This window comes from Artibeus jamaicensis, unplaced genomic scaffold (genome assembly GCF_021234435.1).
Source record: "Artibeus jamaicensis isolate MK-2021 breed Jamaican fruit bat unplaced genomic scaffold, CSHL_Jam_final contig_525, whole genome shotgun sequence".
Taxonomy (NCBI): domain Eukaryota; kingdom Metazoa; phylum Chordata; class Mammalia; order Chiroptera; family Phyllostomidae; genus Artibeus; species Artibeus jamaicensis.
The window spans coordinates 5,129,159-5,154,954 of NW_026521874.1; the positions used below are offsets into that span (position 1 = coordinate 5,129,159).

General features: G+C 45.6%; 1 protein-coding gene and 1 long non-coding RNA gene across 3 annotated transcripts in view; one reads left to right on the plus strand and one right to left on the minus strand.

The window, feature by feature from the left end:
* ACAD10 (acyl-CoA dehydrogenase family member 10) overlaps positions 1-25,796 on the plus strand; it is a 42,375-nt gene that overhangs the window by 3,341 nt on the left and 13,238 nt on the right. Inside the window, 11 exon segments of the mRNA XM_053669864.1 lie at positions 328-527; positions 3,807-3,955; positions 5,365-5,559; positions 8,955-9,113; positions 9,825-9,984; positions 11,322-11,463; positions 14,957-15,025; positions 16,410-16,591; positions 20,114-20,264; positions 22,081-22,226; positions 23,336-23,509. Coding sequence (XP_053525839.1) covers positions 341-527; positions 3,807-3,955; positions 5,365-5,559; positions 8,955-9,113; positions 9,825-9,984; positions 11,322-11,463; positions 14,957-15,025; positions 16,410-16,591; positions 20,114-20,264; positions 22,081-22,226; positions 23,336-23,509 — 1,714 coding nt within the window. The 5' untranslated portion in view covers positions 328-340.
* Positions 3,950-25,796, minus strand: part of LOC119040460 (uncharacterized) — a 49,947-nt gene continuing 28,100 nt past the window's right edge. Inside the window, exons 2-5 of one of the 2 annotated variants that reach the window (XR_008392420.1) lie at positions 20,806-20,945; positions 6,609-6,732; positions 6,345-6,438; positions 3,950-4,589 (exon numbers count right to left, since the gene is read on the minus strand). This is a non-coding gene — a long non-coding RNA (uncharacterized LOC119040460). Of the gene's footprint in view, positions 4,590-5,554; positions 6,439-6,608; positions 6,733-20,805; positions 20,946-25,796 lie in introns of those variants that run through there. The other variant, XR_005080864.2, reaches the window with a different exon arrangement.

Below are 25,796 nucleotides of genomic sequence, written 5' to 3' on the forward strand. Positions count from 1 at the left end.
ATGGAGGGAGATCATGGAGATTTGAGGAGGAGCTGATAGCCCTGAGCAACTGGAGTTGATTGCTGGGTGGAGGACTAAGGGAAGGTAGGGGCCAACTCCACGGTGTTCTAGCATGGGGAGCTAGGTGAATGGTAGAGCCCTTTGCTGAGGTAAGGGAACCCAGGGAAAAAGAGCAGTCGGAAGGGCAAAGATAGAGCTCAGTTCTGGAAGTGGTTTGGAGTGTTTGTCGGAGATCAGTGGGGACGTCCAATCGACAGCCCTGAGCTCCAGGGCTGAGGTCTGGACCGGAGGTGGTGAAGGCAAACTGCCCTGTGCCTTCTTATGCAGCTTTGGCCTCAACATGCACGTAGCACGCCTTTTCCAGTCCTCAAGTCTCCAGTGGGCTTGGAGGGCAGCCTTCCTGAAACACAACCAGCGTGGGCCCCAGGGAGCCTGGCGGTGGACACATTCTGGAGGCAGTCCCTACAGAGCAGTCATTTTTGACATGGATGGAGTTCTCATTCCTTCTTCAGGGAGACTGGCTGCAGGTGAGCTTTTCCTATCTCACTTGCAGAGACGGGGTGGGGGTGGGGGGAAATGGAGGGCGGTGAGGGGAGACAGAGGGGAACGCTGGGGCAGCACTGTGTCCCAGTGGGTAATATTCTGACTCTTGAATCAAATTCCAGCCACCACTCAGTGGCTGATGATGTTGGGCAAATTATTCAACTTCTCTGAGTCTTACCTTCCTCATAATTAAGTCAGAGGTAATAATAGTACCCACCTCTTTGGGGCTTGAGGAGAGTGAAAGGAGGTGGCCCACAGCGAGTGTTCAGCTCACCTAAAATTGCGTGGGATTGAACCACCTTTCCCTGAGAGCCGGCCGCTTCTGCAGTCTTGAATGCTGAACCCCTGCGCTTGGATCACAGCTTTCCCTCTTCCACCAACCTCCCGCTAAACCCGCCAGAGAAACCTCCAGTTTCCGATCCTGTCTTTGTCAGCCCCTCCTGGTTTTACCCTTTTTCCTGCTTAGTTTAACTGACTTCACTTTGACTAGTTTTGGCTCGAGGCTTTAGAAAACCTAACAAAACAGTGACCGAAACAAGATGAGGTTTATTTCTTGTGCACGTGAAAGCCCAGGTACGGAGCTAGTGTGCAGCTCTGTGACATCAGGACTCAGGCTCTTTCCATTGTGCTGCTCTGCTGTGAGTTCTGCCCTGGCTGCTTCGCTTGCTGCCATTGCATTCTCATCCCAGCCATCAGGAAGGAAAAAGGGCCAAACAGCTGACCCTCTCATTTTGACCTGCCGTGGCGGCTGGTTGGGCAATTCTCCATGCTAAATTAACTCCAGTGCAGGTTTTCTGTGCTCCTGGGTAAAAAATGGCCCAGCTGTGCAGACTGGCTAAGAGCGATTTTTTGTTGTTGTTCAGAGTAGCTGGGCTCTCAGCTTCTCTATTCCTCTACTCATATTCCTCTCACTTTTACTACAGGCCTGTTCCAAACCCCCCAGGAGTCACCATACTGCCCCACCCCAAGCATTCCTGCCTGGCAGACAGAGAGCATAAAGGTCACTGGGCAGGAATCTTCTCTAGAATATCTCGAGAACCCATTTGCTTCTCTCCACTCCTACTGCCTCGACCCCTTTATATCCCTGTTTCTTAGTTAGTGCTGAAATTGTGTCACATGCAAAGGTGAATGTCCTGCGGCCACTTCCACCCCTTCCTGGTGGTTTCAGCCTTCACTCGTTTTCACTGTGAAAACCTTCTTGTTTATCCTTCAAAAAATTACATATAGCCCTGGCTGGTGTAGCTCAGTGGATAGAGCACAGGCCTGCAAACCAAAGGATTGCGGTTTGATTCCCAGTCAGGGCACATGCCTGGGTTGCAGGCCAATTTCCAGGAGGGGACGCACGAGAGGCAACCATATATTGATATTTCTCTCCCTCTGTCCTTCCCTTCCCCTCTAAAGGTAAATAAATAAAATCTTTAAAAAATTACATACATGTCTGTGTGTAACTAAGTGTGTATATACACACCCACAAAGGTATGTCTATGTATGTTTGTGTGACGTGTGTATACACAAATGCCAAATTGGATCACACTCCACAGACACTTCCATACCTTTCCTTTTTGGACTCGGTAGATTACCTCAGCACCTTTTTCACATCACTAGGCACAGGTACAGCTCAGGGGTCAGCAAACCCTTTAAATAAAGGGCTAGCCAGGCTTTGCAAGCCCTGTGGCTCTGCCACAACTCTTCAGCTCTACTGCTGCAGGGAGAAAGCAGCAATGGACAGCAGGGAAGGACCAGGTGTGATGGTGTCCCAACAAAACTTTTTCTGCAAAGACAGAGGGGAGACAGATGTGGCCCCTGTGCCGTATTTTGCTGACCTGTGGTCTAGTTTATACATCTTCACATCTGTGTGCTAGTTCGTTAGATGGATCTACCAGAGTTGATTTAACTAGCTCTTTATTAATATGTTTATGTTTCTGGTTCTTTTTAGAGTATTTTATTTATTTATTTTTAGAGAGAGGGGAAGAGAGAGGAAGAAAGGGTGAGAAACATTGATCGGTTGCCTCTTGCACGCACCTTGGCAAACCAGCGACCTTTCGCTCTGTGGGACGATGCCCAACCAGCTCAGCCAGCCATACTGGTCAGGGCTCTAGTTCTTTTTATTACAGGCAGTTCTGCACAAACATACTGTACGTAACCTTTGCTTACTTTTATAAATATTTGTGTGGGAGAGAGTCTTAGAAGTGGAATCACTGCATCAAATGCATGCACATTTAACATTGTGCTCCCCACTGAGGCTGTACTCATCCCCACTCCTGCCGGCAGCACGGGGGCGTGCCAGCTTCCTCAGGTGCTTGCCAACTGGGAGACCTTGAGAGATGCTGTACCCTTTGGTTCTAAAATTAAAGAAGTATTCCTATTTGGAATGGGCTTTAAAAGCCTTGCTGTCCTCAGACGACACACTCCAAATTGGTAACGTTGGTAATCTCTAAGAATGGGACTGCTTGTTGTTTTAGTTTCTTTTTATGACTTTCTATTTTGTCTGAAACATTTTCGATGTGTAGTCACTACTTGATCAGAACAAAAGATATGTGTAAGTTATATTATGTCTTAGATATAATTATGAATGTGTTATAATTATGAATGTGTTATATGTAATTATGAATGTGTTAAATATATATATATATATATATATATATATATTTGCCCCATAGCAGATGCATATAGGAAAAAAGCACCCTTGAACAAGAAAAAGCAAGCCCTGTCCAGATGTTTCCAGTATATACAAGTGCCAGTCCACCCACTGCCTTAGCTCTTTGAGAGAGGCATTTTCTCCTTTATTCCACAAAGACAGCAACCCTCTAGTGAAGGTTTCAGTGTACCCGCTATGCAGCTGTAAAGGATTCCTACAGTTTACCAAATGGAGGGCTTGTTCTGAGTGCTGTCAGAATCTGGCTTATTACCACATGTCCTCCCCTCCTGTGTGGCCAGGACTGTGTGTGTGACCTAATATGTCTGAGCCGCCTAATGAGAAACCCGGGAAGAGAATGTATAATGTGGCACCCGGTGTCATCTCAGGCAGGTGGTCAGGACGTGAGGCTCCGCAGCAGTGTCCGCTCAGGCACACAGATTAGTACTGCTGCTCCCTCGCAGATCGAAGGCTGAGATCCGCGTTTCCAGAATTTCTCCCAGTTCCCAGCAGAGCCCACTTGGCACCACAGTGATGGCACAGGAGCTGGTGTGGCAGTTCCCCTGACTCCCTCAACTGCAGCCGTTTGTTCACGGATGTCAGCTGTCGCACCTTTTACTTCCCCTAGGATGGGAGGTACAGAATCACATCCCTTCCGGAACTATCCTGAAGGCCTTCATCTCAGGTGGTGAAAATGGGCCCTGGATGAAATTTATGAGAGGAGAGATGACAATAGAGACCTTCTTACAAGAATTTGGGAGACTCTGCTCTGAAACTGTGAGTGATAAACATGTTTGAATTTCCATAATTCTTCTTGCCTAACACTCATCCATATTTATTAAACTGCAAATAAAGAAGTAAAAATCTAATCATTATCAATTTTAAGCTATTTCTTCCATCCCCAGGCACCCAACTTCAACTGCATATATGAATAAGTAAAAATACTCCATTACTAAACCTCCAATCAGCTATTGTTCATCTCAAACAGGAGCTGTTTGCACCATGGCTTTGATCGGAAAGCTTACTTAAGCAATCGTGCTGTCGAGCCTTTTCTCTGCGCTGTGTGTTTTTCTAAGGCCTCTATATGAACTCATGTGACCTCCACAATAACTGCTAAAATGCAATGAGAACACAGTAAATGAAGCCCTGTGGATGGACAGTAAAGATGGCTGCACAACTGCTGCACTTAGTGACATTCAACTGTTCACATGACGTGGTTAGAACAGTCATAACTTGTTATGTGTGTTCTACCACAATTGCACATATATACATATATATATCTCTCTCTTTGAAAACATGATGCTAAGTAAGAAAAAAGCCAGTTGAAAAAGACCAGTAAAAAAAAAAGCCAGTCGAAAAAGACCAGAGATTGTGTGGTTCCATTTATATGAACTGTCCCAAAGAGGTACATCTGTAAGATACAGAAAGTAGGTTAGTGATTTGCTTGGACTGGGAGTATTGCGGGTGTGGGGGAGGGAGTGGGGAGTGCCTGCTGATGGGTAAGGGGTTTCTTTGTAGGTTGGCGACAATGTTCTAAATATGTTTGTGGTCATGGTTGTACAACTTGTGAATATATTAAAAGCCATTGAATTGTATGGTTTAAATGGGTGAGTTATATGTGAATTGTATTTCATTGAAGTTATTGTAAAATGTGTGTGTGTATAAAATAGCAGACTTGCCTGTGCAGATTTTAAAGCATGATAAAATGAGAGTTTTCAAATCCCACACAGATTGAATTTTTAAAAAATTGATCAGAAACTGAAGTTCATAATGGTGATGCTGAGGCAACACAAGACCATTAAGTGCCTTCTGGATCACTAAAAATTCAATTACATCTACTTAATACACTTTTAGAGTTTAATGCATCCTCTTTTGGTATCCTGCTACTTTTTAAAATTGACAACCCATGAGTGAAATAAAGAACTCCTTTAACTGGAGTACTGATATAAATAGCTCCATTCACTAACCATTGTAACTCAAATTGTGAGTCATTTTTTTGTCACCTTATATGCAAAGTTCTGCAGATGGCTGAGGGAGAGGATTTCTTTAGGCAGCAAGCCAAAGGCCCCGGCTTTTACAGCCCCGTAGCCCAGTAGCAACAGGAAGCTGGGGATATGTCTATGTCTTTTTCTCTGTGGGTGATTTTACTCTGAATGTTGCTTGCTCTCCCCTCCCCTCCCCCTTAGGCAGAGTCCCGTGTGCCCGTGGGCTCCTTTTTCTCTCTGCTGACCAGCGAGCAAGTGGCGAAGCAGTTCCCGGTGATGACTGAGGCCATAACTCAAATTCGGGCAAAAGGACTTAAGACTGCAGTCTTGAGCAATAACTTTTATCTTTCCAATGGCCAAAGCTTTTTGCCTCTGGACCGGAAACAGTTTGATGTGGTAAGTCTGAAGTGATCCAAAACAATAATCAAAACAGTCTGTTCTTGCTGCAACATTTAGCACTGCCTTGTAGCAGGTCTTGAGTGGTGGGTATTTTTATTCAGACACTTTACCAAGTTAGGTCGATACATAACAGGTTGAAAAGAGGACTTTTAAAATGTCACTGAGCTCTTGGCAAAGTCACACATTATGGGATTTGGTAAGTGGTTGAAGCCTCAGCTTTAGAGACTTCCTCACATTCTGGGTATGAACCGTAGTGGTCACGTAACATACACACCTCCATCAGCCCTCTTAATGTGCCCTTGGACCTTTCTCTTCAAAGACCAACCGTGTTGCCCTGTGTTTCTGTGGTATCAGTCCTTAGACTGGCGCTGTCCAGTGCAGCTGACTCCAGTAAGAGGGATGTCCGACATGGTCACTGCTAGTCACATAGGGCCATTAAGCACTTGATATGTGGCCAACATCCTTGAGGAACTAAATTGTATTTCCTCTTAATTAGTTTCAATATAAATAATCCCACATGGCTAGTAGCTGTTGCAATAGACAGTGCACCCAGCGCCAGACCATCACAGCGCCAGGAGGTTACATCTGTGAAGGATTCCCTGTTTTCCTAAGAGAAGACAGGTTGTTATCTTGGGATGCATATAGATTATTGATAGATGGATTGCTTAAACTGAAAATGGATTCTTACTGAGCAGTTACTATGTGCCGGGGGCACTGGCTGTGTGTGAAGGGACACTGTAACGTGACAGCCACTATCCCCACTCTCTGGAATATGCACTTACTGTATTTCAAGTGCTCAGTCACCACCTGAGGCCCGTGGTTACTATATTGAAGAGACAGCATTTCCATCCCTGTTGAAAGTTCCATTGGATCGTGCTATTTTAGAACATAAAATCCAGTCAAATTGACAGGCAGAAATTCAGAACACAGGTGTTGGAAATCAACCTCCTCACCTAATGCTGCTCCCGCTCCTCCCTCCTCCCTCTCCTCGCGAGAGGGCTGGCAGAGGTAGAGCTCTGCCCTCTGGACACTGCCTGGCTCCTTACCTGCTTCGACTGTTGGTTTCCCCACTCATCCACAATGCGGCCCTCCTCCAAGCTCCCTCCCCTGTGAGTGCTCAGGGACCTCGTCCAGAATCCAGTCCTGTGTCTGCCACCTCATTTTTCTCACCTGCAATACAGGAAGAGCGATGCCTTTGTTGTAGGGCAGCTGTGTAGATCCCAGAAAATAATGCATGCAAAGCGCTCAGCACAGTGCCTCAGCACAGAGGTTCCTTCCACCGAGTGTGGCTCCAGGGAGGATACCTGTGTCTGGACGAATTAAGTTGGCCAGGCTCACATTGGGCTCTTCCACTGGAAGCTACAATCTGAAAGATCTGTGAACTAACTTAAAACAATGGACTTGTTTGTTCAGACCTCCCAGGCCCTCTGGCGCATGCTTCCCAGCTGCTTTTTGGCTGGTTTTCATATTTCAGGTCTGTAGGATACCTGGAGTTTTGAAAATCCATGTCTTCAAGAACAAGGATTTAGGTGTTTGTTCTCCAAAGCTACAAGGCAGGAGAACATTTTTTTTGATAGAGTTAAAGATAGGGCGGCTGCTTCCATGGCCTCTGTCAACACTGGAGGCTGTCCCCAAACTCTTCAGCTGATACTACAGGAACCTGTCTCTGCTGAGATGCATGTGGCTTTTGGAAAAAATGCCCTCTAGCTCTGGCCGGTGTGACTTAGTTGGTTGGAGTGTTGTCCAAAAGGTCGTGGATTTGACTCCTGTTCTAGGCACATACTTAGATTGTGGGCCCGCCCCCCAGGTTGTGTGTGGGGACCCCGGTTGGGGCGCACATGGGGGGGGCAGCTGTTTGATGTTTCTCTCATGTCTGTGCTTCTCTCTCGCCCTGCTTTCTCTCGCTCTAAAAAGAAAAATGTCCATAAAAATATTTTTTAAATTTCACCTAATTTTCTACATTATTTCTTATTGTTAAAAGAACACCTTCCATAAAATTCACCATCTTATGTATTTTCAAGTGTATAGTCCAGTAGTGTTAAGTGTATTCACACTGTCGTAAAACAAATCAGAACTTTTTTATCCTGTAAGGTAGAACAGAAAGAGAAGGGGAGGGATTTCCTCAAACTCAAATCTTAAGAATTTTTTTACTTCGCCCCAAATGTAACTACGTATGAGAAGAGATATCTGCTCGCCAGAACTCGGCCCCATTCCCTGGGCTGTGTGCCCTCTCTCTTCTTGTCTCAGCCAGTACTGCTATGTGGCTTCCCTGCAGCGTGACCCATTGATCAGTGTCGGAAACACCTGGTGTCTCTGCCACCTGCTACTGACGTTTTCTTTAGAAGGAGCTTCTTGGTCTTTTTAGCTCATTCAGGTCCTTAGGAGACCAGGAAGAGAGGTCCCATTTTCTCAGGACATTTATTTACCGGAAAGGACAGGTCTCGGCCAACCTTCAGTAATGCCACTGTGGAGCAGAGGGAGGAGCCCTCAGGTTTGTCCTTGGACTTGGAGACTGTGGGTCATTCTAGAAATGAGTCAGGGATTTAGTTCTATGCTTAGGGCAGACCAGAGGCTATTGGTGGTGGCCTCTATGGACCTCTGAGGCTCACTTTCTAGGAGATTCAGCCCTGGGACAGTATAAGAGGGGACTCCCAGCAGGGTGCTGGGTCAGAGAGAGCCTGACACTGAGACGGCTTTTTCTGGGGTCTCCTGGACCCTCAGCAGCCACACTGGTCCCAGGTTAGATACACAGTGGGAGCAAGGCTGTCAGGATACAGGAGGCTCTTTACAAGAAAGCAAGTGCCTTTGGTCCCAATGGTCTCTTTGGTGTCAGCCCTCCTGTGGGATTTATCTGTATAAATTGAGTATGGCTGTTTTTTAACTTCTGAAGTATAGACATTAAAGGCCTGGGTCTTTTGTGACCGTAACCAGTGCCTTCTTTCTGGAAAAATGGTGAAATACTGTCCCTAAAACTGAAACATACAACTTTCCTTCTGCTCAGCGTAGGCGCAATATCTAACGTTAGCAAAATGCTTTGTCATTTTGGAACTCATTCAGGTTTAAGTTTCGCAACAACCACTAGGATAGGTAAGATGGCTATTAGTTTTCCCACTTTCCCGATGATGAAACTTGAGGCCTGTTGTGGCTTTGCTGTTTGCACAAGGTCACCGTATCTGACCAGAACTTCAGTTTTCTGAGTTGGCCCCCAGGTTTAATCCCAAATGTTCAGCTCAATTTACAAAAGCAACGGCATTTTCCAGCAAAATACTCTCGAGTTACTTGTTCTAACAGATCTCAGCTGTCTTCCTCCTGTTCTTTAAAAAACACAGCAGCGTGCCTGTGGGAGCACCGCTTTCAGGGCCATTTCTCTCCCATCCCTGTCCCTCCCTCAGGTTGTGGAGTCCTGTCTGGAAGGTGTCTGTAAGCCGGACCCCAGGATATACAAGCTGTGCTTGGAGCGGCTCGGCCTGCAGCCTTCCGAGTCCATCTTTCTCGATGACCTTGGGCAGGACCTCCAAGTGGCTGCCAGCCTGGGTATGCACACCATCAAGGTAACGGCCACTGCCCTTTGAAGCCCTGCTGCGCCCCAGGCACAGAGCGTCTCTGTGCAGTCCTCTCTCGTTCATAGTTGTGGCTGCCTGTGGTGCTGTTCCCCATGTTGCCATAGCCTATTTGTTTTTTAATTCTGAAATCTGTGTGACTGGCCGCTTGCATTTTTGATGGGAAGTGAGACAAATGTGTATCGAGAAGGCAGTTTGAGGTACACAGCAGGTGAGTGGCAGGCTGCAGATGTTTGGGACGGCAGTCACAGGCTGTCCTAGCGACGGTCTTCTGAGTGGGGAGCCAGCAGCCACCAGCCCCACAGTCCAGTCCAGGGCGTGGCCGAGAAGCATGAGAAGCCATGGGAGGGGGTTCTTGGTCCAGCTTTGCACAACTGGGTTTTCCTTTCGAAGCTGACGGGCTCATAGAGACAGAGTGGATGCTGTAGCACAGTATTCTTCCCTCCTGGCATGAGGGAGGATTGTGGACTCTGAACCAGAACTCTGCCTTGCAGACAGAAAGTTTAATGTGTTTTAGAATTAAATGGAAAGAGGAAACTTGTTGTATGGCTCCCTCATTAACTGAATATCCTGACTTCAAAGTCCTTGCCCAGACAACTCAGTTCTTAGATGTTTCCTTCTAAAAGTTACCATCTTAGAAAACAGACAGGAGGAGAGGTCAAGGATGACTGGTAGCATGTTCAATATTTTCTTTGAAACCAGGTTAATGACCCAGAGGCTGCAGTAAAGGAATTAGAAACTCTTTTGGGTTTTACCTTGAGAACTGTTGTTCCAAACACTCATCCTGTGAGAAACACAATGGAAATTCCCAAAGATTCCTTGGAGAAGTACCTCAAAGACTTGCTGGGGACCCAAACCACAGGTATTTGAGTTTTTGTATTTTGGTAACTCCTTCCAAGGCCAGGCTTTTGGGCTGGTTCTCACTTTCAAAGCAACCCGAGTGCAATGTGCCGGAGCCAAAGAGGCAGTGTGGTAAGGAAGACGGCTGCTGAGCCTGGCGGCTGTCAGTGCTGCTGTCAGTTCTGCCTGGGAAGAAGCACTCACCTCCTCCTCTGTGCACCCTCCAGAGTGCACTTGCCCGCCCTTCCCTGGAGCGGGACGTGCCATGTGGCCGCCGCCTGCAAACAGCTGTCAGGGAGGAGAGGAACTGGGGGCTGTAGAACATGCCTGGGGGTGCTGGAAGTTTCTGGGTTTGTTTGTTTGATTTTTTTTTTTGAGGTGACAGCTTGTTTGTGAAGGTGACTCAAAAGTTATATAATATAAAATGTGACAGGCTGTCTACATCTCTTCAGAGGTCCCACCCTTCTCCACATTCCACCCTCAGAAAGACAGGTGCCTCGTGAGCTTTTGAAGACACTTCTACCTGGTGACCGAGTTTTGCCTCACCCAGTTCTTGAAAGGTCCTTGAAATGGCTCTGTGTGGGACTTCACGCTATGATGTGTTCCAGTGACTGGCGCATTCTCAGCGCCTCTGCAGGTGGAGGGTCCCTTGCTCCCACCCAAGTGGTAGCCAGGCCTGACCCTGCCAAGCCTCTGAGATCAGATGAGAGCTGGCATGTTCAGGGCCGTGCGGCCGTAGATGGAGGGGCCCCTGCTGACCGAGCTGGATAACTCAGGCAAACTACCATTTCTGGCTCTTCTGATCAAGTGAAACAAATCTGTGTCCAGAGTTCAGTCTTATTATGAAGCCGAGGGCTAATTAGGATGTTTCTGCAGAAAAGACAAAGAGTTCAGCCTGCGGGGGTGGGGAATTGCATCTCATGAAAGCCACTTTGGCTCAAGCTGTAGGCCGCTGCTTAGCTCCTTTCAGCTGTCACCGCAGTGTCAGGCGTGGTTTGGCTGAGCGTGGGCTGAGGGACGCACAAGGGAACTTTTCATCCTCAGGCTTAAAGCATTCCGGTAGCAAGATGGGTTGCCATGGTTGTGCTTGTGGTTGACAAACAAAACCCAAAAGCTCTTCTTCACAGAGTAGAGTTGGCCAGAAGGACAAAATTGGACACCATAAAAGTGGGAGTATCTTTGTGGTGTAAATCCAGTGGCCTTGCCACAGTGGAGTGGCATGTGACTCAACCCAAGCTGGCGGAGTGCGGTGCCATTCCTACAGGGCACCCCAAATGCTGAACGCGTTGGGAAAAGAGAATGTCTTTCCAGTCTGTCCTTCAGAATGGGTTTGAGTTTTCTTTGTTTTCCAACTCGCAGGCCCATTGGAACTCCTTCAGTTTGATCACGGGCAGTCAAGTCAAACTTACTACATCAGGCTGGCTGACCAGCAGCTGGTTCTGAGGAGGAAAACCCCAGGGACACTCCTTCCAGCCGCCCACGCGTTAGAGAGGGAATTCAGGTAAGTTCTCAGGGCCTGGGGCGCCCTCGCCCGTTCGGCCTCCGGAGCTCAGCCCCTAAGCTGACAAGTCAGTACTCCCACGAATGCCTTGAGACGTTTAAAACCGCGAGTGTGACTCTCCCAAGTTACTTCAAGTAAGAACATGTAGCCTAATTTTATTCATAAGTTTGTTTTCTGTACAAAAACCTGTAGGAGACTGGACATTTTTAGAACTTCTAGATGAAAAAAGGCATTATTAAGACACTCTTTAGCCTTACCTTTTAGTCTTAAAGACTAAGACCTTAAGTCTTAAAATCAATATATATATTTTAAAGGGTTTATTTTTAGAGAGGGGAAGGGAGGGAGAAAGAGAGGGAAAGAAACATTGATTGGTTGCCTCTCACGTGCCCCCAATCAGGGATCGGGCCCACAACCCAGGCTTGTGCCTTGACCAGGAATCAAACCAGCGACCTTTCTCTCCACAGGACGATGCTCAGCCAACTGAACCCTGTGGGTCAGGGCAAAATCAATATATTAGCAGGGCTACAGCCCAACAGTTGTGGCCATGAATGGGTGATGAATACATGGGCTTTCTAATACAAATGTCTCTACTTACATATGTTTGAAATGTTCCATAATAAAATGTTTAAAAGAATAAATGTGTTACAACTCATCCCAAATAAAATCGCTTGCTTTGCAAACAGGAAAATGTAAACAGGGGAGATTTAAATGAAACTACCTCTAAATCTCTTGGAGAATGAGTGCTGAAGAAAGGCATGGGCTCCGGGTGGGGCCTGCACTCCTGGAAGACTCCCTGCTCCTCCTCCCCCTCCTTCTAGGCCGCCATTGCTCTGCAGAAGGGAAGCTGTGGATAGCAGTGAGGACAAGGCGATTTTGGCTCCGGGGCCCTTCTCCCTCTTTCTGTTTACTGTCTCTGCTCTGGGCTTTTTGGCTCTTGAAATCTGTCTTCTGCAAATGTTGCAGAAGCTGATGACTGACAATTATGAAGCGCCAGGGGTTCAAGAGAAGAGAAAACCTGTAGCCTTTTCTGAGCATCTGTGTGTGTGTCATGCAGAAGCGGTGTGTATTTATAGGAGAGGGCCCTACAATGTAAAACCAGCACTCCGCCTCATGCGTCCGGCTTGTGAGCTTCCTCTGTCATTCCCAGAGGCACAGGCATTCTGGAGTGCTGAGTGACATTCCACAACTCCTGGAACGCACAGAATTTCCTGCTAGTAAAGGAATAAAATGTGCATCTGAAAGTGAAACCTAGTATGGTATCTGCTTATAAAATGCCAAATGTAAATTTGAACCGTTTTGGAGAACAGTGTGGCACGATGTATTAAAACCTCAGAGTAGCCCTGGCTGGTGTGGCTCAGTGGACTGAACGTGAGCCTGCGAACCAAAGGATTGCGGTTCGATTCCCAGTCAGGGCACATGCCTGGGTTGCAGGCCGGTTCCCAGCAGGGGATGCATGAAAAGCAACCATACATTGATATTTCTCTCCCTCTCTCCTTCCCTTCCCCTCTAATGATAAATAAATAAAATCTTAAAAACAAAAAACCTCAGAGTAGTCATACTTTTAGACCTAATAATTCCATTCAGAAGGTCTCTCTTTAAAAAATAATTCTAAATAGGGAAGAAAGCTGTAATCATGAATATGCTCACCATACTGTTGTTTATAGTAAAAAATTGGAAACACTCTAAAGTTATAAGAATTGGGAATTGCTTACGTAAACCTTGGTAGATCTACTTGTGGCAACGACAATAATAGTAATAGCTAACATTTACTGAGTATCACTCTGTGCCAGGAACTATAATAAATGCTTTGAATTGTTAACTCAAAGCATTTTCACAGGCCCATGATGTGCTACTACTATGACCCCCATTTTACAGATGAGGAGACTGAGACTTACAGAGGTGTGTGAGTGATGGGGTCTGGCTTAATGCGCATGGGCAGTGGGATTCCATAGCCCAGCCTTAATGATTATACTATTATTGCAGCCAATAAAAGTATGCCTGTAATAACATAACAATGCATGTGGTAAAATTTTAATGTAATAAAAACAGATACAAGCCATATATAGAGTATTATATTAACTGTTTTTTAAGACTTATGCATGGAAACAAAAATTAAAGGAACAGACCACCATGTTCACCCGGTCATGTTGGGTAGCATGTTAATAATGTTCTTCAGTTGCATGGGACAGAAGCCCACCTACGGACTTAAGCATAAAAATAAGAAGGGGAGGTGGTAAAATTTATTGGCTTTGTCACTGAAATCTTGCAGGCATGGCTGGATCCAGGAGTCCAAATAATGTCATCAGGACCCATTCATTCTCTCTCATCATCTCTTAACTTTCCTAGATAACCCAGGATCTTTCCAGGTGCCCCTGAGTTTGACTCATTTGCCCAACATGGGTCACAGGTTTGTCCCTGGACAAACCCGCCTCTTCAGTCAGGAGGATGCTTTGTTCGACTGGCCGTCTCTGGGTTTGAGGCCCATTCCTGGGACCAGGGGTCGGGTCAGTCAGTCCCTGCAAACCAGAAGGACCTACAGTGGGGGAGAGCTGTTCCCCAAAGGAAAATCTAGGTCTTGTGATCAGAATGGTGACGTGATGAAAGGAAACCAGGCAGTCAAAAGAAGAAGCCAGTTACTGGTGATAAGACTGTTTTCCTGTTTAAAAAGTTTTACGAGTTTCATCCTTACATGTTTCAGAGAATTTGCCAGTAAAGCCACTGGGGCCTGGAGTTTTCTTTAAGAAAAGGTTTTTGACTATGAATTTAGCTTAATAAATATTAGAGTTTTTAAGTGTTTCTTAGTTTCTCTTGAGTCCTTCTTTGGCCCATGTCTCATATGAAAGTATTATTTAATTTCCAAATACTTGGGCTTTCTTCCTGATTATTAATGTATTTACACCAGCTTTCTTATGCTTACCAATTGCATGGTACTTCCCCTTCCATCCATTTTCTCTTACTTATCTTTTCTCTATCTTTGTTTTTATATTTAAAGAATGTCTTTTATAAACAGCACATGGTTAGAGCATGCTTTAATATCCAGTGTGACAATTTCTGTCTTCTAATTGGAATGTTTAGTGTACTCAATTTAATATAATTATTGAGATGCTTGATGGTCTATAATTTCACTATTTTTTTTGTTTGTTTCATCTATTTTTAGTTCTTACCTACTTTTGAGTCAAGTGAATATTTTTTAGAATTACATTTTAATTTCTGCATGCACTAATTTTTAAATCAGAAAAATAATCATCAGAAAGCCTCATCAGTCCAGGCCATGTAGCTCAGTTAGTTAGAGCGTCATCCCAAGACACCAAGGTTATGGGTTCGATCACTGGTCAGGGCACATGCAAGAAGCAACCAATGAATATGCGTATGCAAATTGAGCAGCAAATCCATGTTTGTCTCTCTGTCTCTAAAAGTCAGTTAATTTAAAAAAGCAGAAGGAAAGTCTCACCAGCTCACCCAGCAGTGATGCTCATCTCCCTCTGCTCCGCAGGGTAACGAAGGCCCTGGCAGAGGCTGGAGTGCCTGTCCCCAGAGTTCTCGACCTCTGCAAGGATTCAAGGTAACGTTCAGGTCGACATGTTCCCTTGCATATTCAAGCTCCATAAAAGCCAATAATACGCTAAGTCCGATTCCAGTCTGTCACAGTAAAGACAAATTTGGGTAGGACTTTATAGCAACTCCCCTAGAAGTTCATAGGTCTTTCAGTTACCCTGAAAGATAAAGAAATGCCTGCTTTTATGAGAATTTATAGAAAACATCTTTCTTAACGTTATAAAAATATATATCCTTCTAGTTTATGTTGTTTTTTTAATCGTTTTATTACAGGCTTTCTAAACTTTTAAACTGCTTTGTAACATGCTTTTTGAGTCTGTCCCGTTTCCCTAACTTTTTAATTATGAAAATTGTGAAACATACATAAGACGTGAAAGAAGAAACAATAGTGTAATGAGCACCATTTACACTTTATCCAGATTAAAACGTTGTTAACATTTTGCCACATTCCCTTCCTACATGTGTGTTAATATATATATAGATGTGTATATGCATTACATATATAAAATAAGTGTATGGAAGTAGTAATAATTATATAATTATTTTGTAAGTGAGTATATTTTATGTATATCCATGTATAAATTATTTTTAGCTTAAACCTTTTATAGCAAGTTGTAGGCAGCATACATCTCCTAGAAGTAAAGACATTTTCTTTCATAACCACAGCAGCATTATTACTATAATTTAATAATATAAATACCTAGCTCATGTTCAAATCAGGGTAAGATATAATAATGGTAGATATTTCAAAACAGCTCTTTAGAGCAGTGAACTGATTTCTAATAATGAGCAAAAGATGACATGTCAGTGTGCCACCTTAATTCTATAGAGTGGTGTATATGCCATTTATACCACTAGATAATGATAAAAATAACATTAAGAAGAATAAGGGATATTTATTGGTCCCTCATTGGAAGTGCCAAACACATATGCCAGACACTTCATATACATTTGCTCTCTTAATTCTTACAACGACCCTTTGACATTTTACAAAAACCGAGCTCACAGAGGCTTAGTGAATCTCTCCCCATCACACTGCCGGAAAGGGGTAGGAGTGCTCTGTGACTCCACAGCCACTGCTCTCAACATGCTGCTTTCCTATGTCCTCGACCTTAAACCCATTCCAGTGGCTTCTACTCCTGGACCGAAGGAAAGAGGGGCATGTTGGCCAAGAGTATGGACAGGCTTGTGTGTGTGAACTGGTTTGGGCGGGAGTGCTGCTAATCCCTCGTGCTCATGAGCAAAGGAAAAGGGACATGTCCAGCACTTTGGGTCCGAATCTTCCCCCAGCACCCACAGGGCTCTCTCAGGATGGAAAGGGCGGTACCGTGACCAGTAGCCTGCCGCACTGCGGGCCCTGGAAATGCCCTGTCTGTGTCTGCCCCTCCCAGGATCATTGGCACACCTTTCTACTTGACGGAGTACTGCCCAGGTCTCGTCTACAAAGACCCCACTCTGCCAGGCTTGGAGCCCAGCCAGAGGCGGGCCATATACACTGCCATGAACAGAGTCTTGTGCAAAATTCACAGTGTGGACTTCAAGGCTATGGGCCTAGAAAACAACGGGAAACATGGTGAGCACAAGGCCGCTTGTCTTTCGTGCTGAACATTTCCTCACTGTTGCCTCTGCTTTGGGATTTGCGTGGTGTCAGGGTGTTAATGCACCAAGCGACTGCTAAATGTGAGGTGGGCTTATTTGCTTTCTACTTGGAAATCCAGTTTCATATTAATGTAGATGTCCCTTAGCAAAACATTTTGTCCTGGGAAAAATCCCTTCATGGAGTCAGAATCCCTCTTCCCTGCAACTTTGTATCTCACTAGATCATTTAAATGTCTTTTTTTTTTTTTGATACTGACCAAGGTCATTTAAGATACCTTCTTTTCTTTTTTTCATCCTTTCCCTTACGTGTTCTTTCAACAGGGATAGATTTTTAAAATGCGATTATGCCAAGGTGTTTTGTTTGTGTAGTTTCTGCTTTTTTTTTTAATGTCTGAGAGGTCCAATTGCTCCTCATCCTTGCCAGCATTTTTTGTTGTCAGTTTTTTTAAGTCAGATGTGTTGAACCATAGCATCCTGTGAATCTTGACAAATGCAGTTTTATAACCACTATCACAATTGTCTCCATGCTTTGGCACGCAGAAATGCCACCACGAGCCAAAGTCTCACTTTTTCTGCCCTGCAAAGCCCAAGAGTATCTGACTCTTGCCCAGTATGGATTCCTGACCGTAGTCCAAAGAATCTGTCAGCCAAGCCATATTGAGTTCCTTTGTACAGCAGAGGCGGCCTGCCAAATTCACATCCAGATTGGGGGGGTCCTCACTGCCTCACTCCTTCCAAGTTCAGCCAGAGCCATATCGTCCCCCATAGTCTAACCTGTGGACCAGAGATACACATTCAGGGGGGGTTCCCCTCCACCTTGGTGGCCTCATTGGGAAATACGCATTCATAGTTCATCTGAAGTTCAAATGTAAGTGGGCATCTTGTATTTTATCTGGCAGCCCTAGTTACCTGGGACAGGGCCCAGGCAAAGACAATAGATGTCACCTGTATTGTTTCAGATGGAAAGAGCATCGGACCAGAAGTTAGATGCTAATTTGTTGGGTGACCTTAGACAAGTCACATCACTTTGTAACAGTTTTCTCAATAGTAAAAGTTTGGTAAAAAAAACAAAACAAAACAATAAAAATGCAGCCCTGCCCTGCCTCCCTTAGAGGGCTGACGTGAAAAGCAAACTAGGTGGCAGCGGTCCCAGTGCTTAGAATGAAGATACAGCCTCAGGTGGATGAAGTAATGGACCTGTGACAGTGCGCCCTGGACAGAGCAACTTACGAAGGCTCTCCTGAACGCTGGGTGCAGCCTTCGTCTCTTTTTAAAGAGGACTGTTTTGATGCTCTTGACACTGACGTATGAGCGTGAAGAGACAAAGCAGCAATCCGATTGGTTTCACGTGGCCAGGGCCTGCCTCCTGGGCCACTGGCTGTGCGAGAGGCTGAGAGCACAGAGCAGTGTCATCACAGAGCAGATCTGCTGACCCAGCCTCAGGGGCATCAGCTCTTCCTTTCCAAGGGTCCTGCGGTTTCTCCAGTTATATCAAGAACCCAGCTGCTGGGCAGGGCATTGGCTGTATAGACGCGAATATACTACCACGCGTATTATATATGACAAAGGTGCTTTCGGCACAGTATAGTTATTACAAACCTCTTTTCCACCGAGGACCTGCAGGGAGCCCATCATTCCCTTTTCTTGGCCCAGAAGGGCAGGCTGCTTTGGAGGGAAGGGCATCTGGATGCCTGGGCAGGAGGCCTGCTGGGGACCAGCACAGCCAGAAACACAGGGACAGGGGCACCGGCATCCCAGGAGAAGGGAGTGTGTGCAGTGCTGGGTTGGTGTCTATAGAACGGGGGGATGGGCCCTGGAGGGGCTGCTTCCACAGCGGCTCAGCTCCTGCAGTTTTGTATTTCCCTCAATACGATGCTTTTCAAACTTGCATAAATGTGAAACAGTACAACATATAGCTATACAGGGAGGGGCAAAAGGAGGTTTACAGTTAGAGGATGCAAAACACAGTTTATTCTTGTGTTGTTATGTATTGATTATTGTTTATTTTCCATACGGACAACTGCAAACCCATTTTTGCCCCACCCTGTAGTACCCACTACTAATTTTAACAATGGTTAACTTCTGCCATATTGTTTATCAGTCTGCTTAAATGTGTGTGTGTATGTTTATGACCCACAAAGTTGCAGAGACCCTGACGCTTCATTTCTAAATATCTCGGTGTGTGTTTCCTTTCAATAGGGATGTGCCTCCGTACCATTACCACATCCGAGAAAATGCACCATTCTCCCAGAATATCTGAACGCCGGTGCACATTCACATCTTCTCATTATCACCCTCACATCTTATAAGTGAAGGTTTTTCCAGATCAGGGTCCAATTAAGGAATGCAGCACAGCCCCTCCCACGCGCCTCCTTGCAGCCTTGTCTTGATTGTTCCCTCATGGTTTCGTTTACTGCTGCTGCCTTCTATTTCCTGTAACTCTGCAGACTGGAAGTTAGTTCTGAAGGGTTGGTTTGTTTCGGGTTAAACTCCTGTGGATTTGGACCTCCGCCCCTCCCAGCCCAGCTGGATCCTCTGCCGGGCGGATGTCCAGATGCTCCGAGCACACAGTGGACTCCACAGAAGGGGCATGGTCTCTCCGTCCCCGTCTTTAGCCTCTGGGGACCATTTTTTTCTCACACGAGGGGTGACCTGACACATTGCTTATTATCAGTTATCATAATGGTGATAATCAGTAATTAGCAGTGGACAGAAACGGTGACACTACTCGTGTCCACTGTTCACAGAGCATCCCTGTGTGCCAGCTCTGTATTTGTGGGCACGTCATGCAGGGATTTCATGTGGCCTTCATGACAGTCCCACAGAATTGAGTGTCAATACACAGTATGGAGGAAGCAAGGGAAGGAGACTCAGAGAAGTTAGATCAACTGAAGACCTTGACTGGGAGCCAAGTCAACTCCAGAATTCCTTTCAGTCTCAGACGGAACTTGCAAGTTCCTCAGCTATTGTATTTCTTGGGTTTCCTACCAAACCACTGAATAAAAACAGCAAATCCTGGTCTAGTACTTACTGCAGGCTGGGGACAGTATCAGGGGCTCTCCACGTGCTGTCCTCCCAGCAACACGTGAGGACCATCTCACAGGTGAGGGTAAATCAAGGCACAGAGGGAGAACAGCAGGCAGAGCTGGGCTCAGATCCAGGCAGTCTGGCTGCAGTGTCCACGCTTTTAGCCAATCACTGTTTAGCCAAGAAAGGATTTCCTAAAGGCTGTTAGGGAGCTCATAGGACCACAGAGAGGAACAGGGATCAGGCTTGGAGGCCACGTGGCTGGGAATGAGGCCCAGACCACCCTGATCCAGCCACGGCAAAACAGGCAGTGGCTTCCCCCCAGGCAGCAGGAGCAGCCCACGGGAAATGCCAATCAGAGGACGATTGTGGTAAAGAGCATTGCAAGGGGTTTCAGGGCCCTGGTTGGACTTTGAAACCTCTGGACGCCGTTGGAATGGCACACCACGCTCTCACCCTCTTCCCTCAGGGGACTACATCGCGTACCAGGTGCGAACCTGGATTAAGCAGTATCGAGCCTCAGAAACCAGCACCATCCCGGCCATGGAGCGGCTCATCGAGTGGCTGCCGCTTCACCTTCCTAGGCAACAGAAGATCACCGTGGTTCATGGGGACTTCAGGTAGTTATGAGGAGGGGGGACTATGAAAATGTGAAAAATTATGGGAAAGGCATCTTAAAGGGAAATTAAGCAGCTGGTCTTGGCCCAGTTTACGGTTGTGACTTATTTCTGTTACAGAGGGTCTCCCTGTACAAGCCTTTTAAGGCGAGGTTCCTTAACCTTGGCTCTACAGACAATTCTTTAGGTTGGGGGGCTGTCCTGGGCAACCGTGGGGGCTATTACCACACCTAGGTCTAAAGGTACAAGGGTGTGCTCCAGTTATTACTGCTGCATAACCAACTCCTCCAAAACCGCGTGGCTGTAAACAATAATGACAGCAGGATTTTTTGCTCACAAATTTGCAATCTGGCGACAGGAGAACTTGTTTCAACTGGGTGGCTCTCAGGCTGGAGGCTGGGACCACCCGAGGGCTCGCTCTTGTGCCCGACACTGGGGCAGAGGAGATGTGAACAGCTAGACTCCTCAGGCCCCACTCTGTCTCTTCATGGTTTCCCACATGGTCTGTCTGATATGGCAGCTTCGGGGTAACTGGACTTCTTACCTGGAGGCTCAGGGCTGCAAAGGGATGTGTTCTGAGAGAGAGCGAGCTGGCCAGGAGCTGATGACCAAATCTCTGGTGTCACTTGGCATCACTTCCATCTGCAGTGTATGAGGTCTGTCCAGAAAGTATCCAGCCACGTACTGTGAAAAATAGAAACATTTATTGAAGAAGATACAAGAGACATTGTACATAGAACAGTGATGCCTCAGTCCCCTTCAAAGTAGGCACCCTGGGACCTCACACAGTTCTCCTAATTGCCATCAGCTGCCCTGTCGTATTTTCCCAAATCTCATCAGTGGTCTGAAATCTCTTCCCTTTCAAAGGTAATTCTAGTTTTGGGAAAAGTCAGAAGTCACCGGGTGCCACATCTGGGCTGTAGGGGGGCTGAGTCACCTGGGTCATTTGTTGTTTCACCAAAAAGCTCTGCATGAGACATGATGCGTGAGTAGGTGCATTGTCTTGATGAAACTGCCAGTCACCAGTTGCCCAGAGCTGCAGCCTTTTAAATCATGCGAATAGTTTTCGTGGAGGAATGTCCAAGCTTAACACAAAATTTGATGCACTTTTTTGCTCTACTTGCTCAGTCATTTTGAATGGGATAGCTACACAGTACACATGCTCACTCAAGGGTGTTTACCTCCCCCACTGACTAGTACAGTGAAGTAATCATTGTTCACACATGTACATTCCAGTCCACTCTCCTTGGCTTCCAGGTTACATGGATGTTGTGCAAGCTGTTCCCATTATATTAACAATGGCTGGACTTTTTCTAGACAGACGTATTTGTTAGAATTGAGATTCTAACAAATACGTCTGTCCACCTCTTCACATCCAGAGGTGAAGAATTAGACTCTTCCTTTTGTGGAAGGAGTGTCAAAAGAATTTACATACCTGTTTTAAAGCCATTACAGGGAAAGAGGAATTACCAGGACGCAGAGAGGTCAGCATGTAGAGAGGGGCTATCTGACCAAAGCTCCGGCCCTCCGGACAGGAATGCAGCCGGCCCTCAGCTGTCTTGAGGGGGAGCTGGCTGATGCATAGCCCCTTCCCATCTCCTGCTGGGGTCCCACTGGCTGAGCCCATCTGAGCCAGAGGGCAAGGGAGCTGGTGGATATGGCCACAGCCCTGGCAGCTCAGGCTCCAGGGCCATAGGGGGGTCGGGGGGGGGGGTGCTGGGTACATCCGGAGGAGTAAATGGAAGATGCCCAGCACAGAGCACACTTAGCAACCGGTTTTCTTAGGGCTGTTGCTCTGTTCCTTCTGTGGCCTGTTCAGGCTGGACAACCTGCTGTTCCATCCAGAAAATACCGAGGTGCTTGCTGTCTTTGACTGGGAACTTTCTACCTTGGGTGACCCCCTTGCAGATGTGGCCTACAGCTGCGTGGCTCACTACCTGCCTCCCGAGTTCCCCTTACTGCCAGGTAGGAACTGCTGATGGGGAGAGGGAGGACCGAGCCAGCGCCATTCTCACGGCGTTGGGGCAGACTCAGTGGAAGCAGCTGTGACTGGGCTGGTGGTTTTGGTAGAAAAGCATCTGGGATTCGTTCCTGTCCCAGTGCGGGGAAGGGGGTGGAGGGGCATTTGAAGTGAGAAGGATGGGCATATAGGCACCGCTTGTGCTTTTACACAGCTAATTTCTATTTAATCTCTTAAATTAAAAGCACAGGTTTATTTAAAGATTTTAAGAACCAACAGGTAACAAAGAGTTCATCTCATCAATAATCCCAGAGATAACCACTGCCAAGCTTGTCATCTTTTTTCTGTGTGTATACACACATTTGTCTAAATGAAAATGTGATTGTATCATTTCATGACCTGCATTTTTTCACTTATATACTTTGGACATGTCTTCATGTCAGTATTTCTTCTTACAGCATCATTTTTAATGACAGCCTAGGATTGTATTATGTAGAGTAAGCTAAATCAAGACATTTGGTTTGATTCCTACTTGAATATTTAATTTGTTTCAGTTTTTTGTAGCTTACCCTGCCCTCACAAAAAAGGCAGAGAACATCTTTGTAGTAATATATTTACGGTATATATTTACATATATACTATATACACATACAACATACTTCCAGGATAAATTCCTAGCAATAGAATATATCACATGCTTCTAAATTATGAATATGTTACAAGTGAAACAAATCTGTAAAATTTTTTATTTGTTGTAATTTTCTTTTTCGTAATTTGGTGGAATCTTTCTCTTTAGCGTTCTTTATCACATGATTGATTGAAAATAACAGATGTCCACACTGAGCTGCTGTCTAAATGGAACCGGAGACCCCTCATTCCTTCCTTTGTTGCCAATTTAGTCTGAAACTTTTTTAAGAGTCAGTTCAGGAAAAATAGCTTCACATCTGGATCCCAGCCATCTGAGGAAGGAAGAGCCCTTGAAATAATGGGCTAATCCTTTGAACTAGCTGTGAAGCTAACTTCCCATGGAGGAAGAGATTTTCAGAATTTAAACATTCGTGGCCACCGAGGGGTGTACTGTCACTGACTGCCCAGGATGGCTCTGTCCCCACAGGTTTGGGTGGCCGAGATCTGACCCAGCTGGGCATCCCTGCTGCAGAGGAGTATTTCCAGATGTACTGCTCTCACATGGGGATCCCTCCCGTCGAGAACTGGAACTTCTACATGGCTTTCTCCTTTTTCCGAGTGGCTGCCATCACACAGGGAGTCTACAGGGGCTCACTCACAGGTAACAGGGAGGCCTCAATCTGCTTCTCCTGCTGCAAATGCCCAGAGGCTTCAGAGGGATGGGTTCGGCCAGAATCTTGGATTCTGTTAATTCAACCACTTGCCTTTAAGTATACATCGTATAGTTATATTCTTTGAAGTACTTACACTTTAAAATTATTAAGATAATGTACAAAAGCTTTTAAAGTAAAAATATACACAATAAGAATTCAATCACCCAGAAGGACATAAAACTATTTCCCTTTCTTCTCAGCATCCTTCCTCAAAGACAGACACTACTGTTAAGGTTTCTTGGGCCACCCAGTGTTCTCTCTCCAAGTTTTATAAAAATATGATCATCCTACTTCAGTGCCTTGATTTTTAAATGATTTATGCTCAAGAATTCCTATGAAACGTGTGTGTTTGTGTGTAGGATATGATGTGTGTATATGAGACAACTCATAAGGCAAATTCCTTTATTTTTTTGTCTTCACTTAACATTTCAGAGACCTTTCATATGAGTAGGCACAGATCTCCATCATTCTTTCAGATTTCTCTAGCACCTTCCATTGTGTGGCTATGCTGTAATTTATTCACCCACCTCCCCATTGATGTATATTTCTATTGTTTGCAGATTTTTGCAGTCACAAATAAGTGGTTGGTGAACATCCTTTCTCACACATGAGTGACTATATCTGAAAGATAAAATTCCCAGAATGAAAATTCCTGGGTTTTCCAAAAGTATGTGCATTTAAAATTTTTGTAGATGTTACTGAGTTGCCCAGTAAGAGGGTTGCTGAAGGAGAAAAGGATTATGTTTCCTTTGATGGTGCTTTCACAGACGCAGAAAAATACTGTACTGAACTAGCTAGGAGTTCTGGATTATACCTCGTAAGTTTGAACTTTTGAGAAGAGCAGTTGAGTGTTGTTACCGGTACTTAGAACTGACCGTGGGTTGCGTATGTATGTACACGCACCACCTGTATAGTGTTTTCATATGCACGAGGGGAGGGCACAATGTTAACTAGTTTTAATTCTAAATATTTTGGGGTAGCAAATAAAATAATCTATATCCTAAATTATCTAAGAAAGGCAGATCGAAGTTGGCTTCCTGTGTAGAAGGGAGGCAGAGAGAAAGTAGATGGACTCTAGAAAGTAACTAACCCAGTAGCATTGAGCACAATCAGTTACTCACATTAAAATCTCTAAATTCCATTCCCACCAAAAGCAACCAGGATACTCGGGAGACGTGGCTGATTTAGGTCTAGGGCAGGATATCTGCATGATGAACCTGGAATGTCTTATACCAGAGAGCAAGGAAGTTGTTGAAGACTGCTGGGGTCACATCTAGAGGACTCAAGAGCCAGTTTCAGCAGGCTCAACCTGCTCACAGTGGGAAACTTGTAGCATAAGGACGATAGCTGAAGTGGACCGAAGCACATCAAGTGCGCTTAAATCCATGAGTGAAGAGTGATGCTGGAGGTTTTTACTTCAGAAAAGCCCATGGCAGATGGGTTGGGGGTGGCAGAGAAGGACACAGATCGACCTTGATTTGATGACTGTGGAAGCTGAGTGATAGATATCTGCTGATTTATTATATCTTTCTCTTTACTTTTGTATATCTTTGAAGTTTTCCAAAATGCAAATTAAAATAAAAGTCAAGTAGACAGAAACCCAGCAGTGGGTTTGTGAATACTACAGGGACGTCTTAGCTTCATGGCCATTGACACCCCAAGTTTTCTAGTAGCCTCTTGCCCTTGGCCAAGTTGCCATATTATTCTGAGGAAAGCAGGTGCAGGAGGGGAATTGACTATTCATTCATTCACAAGAACGTGAGCCTCAGCTAAGCCAGGTACTGTGCCTAGTGGTACTGGCATTAAATTATTGACTTTGCTCATAAGCAAAGTCCAGAGACAAAACCAGCATCTAGGGGTTTTAGTTTAACCCTTCCTGATCTGATAACAGCAGTCTTGATAAGCAGGAATTCTTGGAAATGATATTTTCTCTTCCTTTGGATAGCATTAGCTCTAGGCCACCAGTTCCCAGTTTTCATCATGGCTTTGCAATGAAAGCTCCCCATCAGGTGAGGAACAGGCCTGATTGCCAATAGACACTTTCTCAGGGGCTGCTGAGATCTCTCAGGGTTCTGCTCCAGTGCCTGGGGATAGCTGAATTGATTTTGCATTATTTGTTCTGGAGTCTCTACACCTATAAACCTCACTGGAATGTCCTCAGTTTGCCCATCAGGAAGCCATTTAGACAGTTTCCAAGATCCTGGGAGCCATTGGCTGGCTTCATGCTTCTCTGGG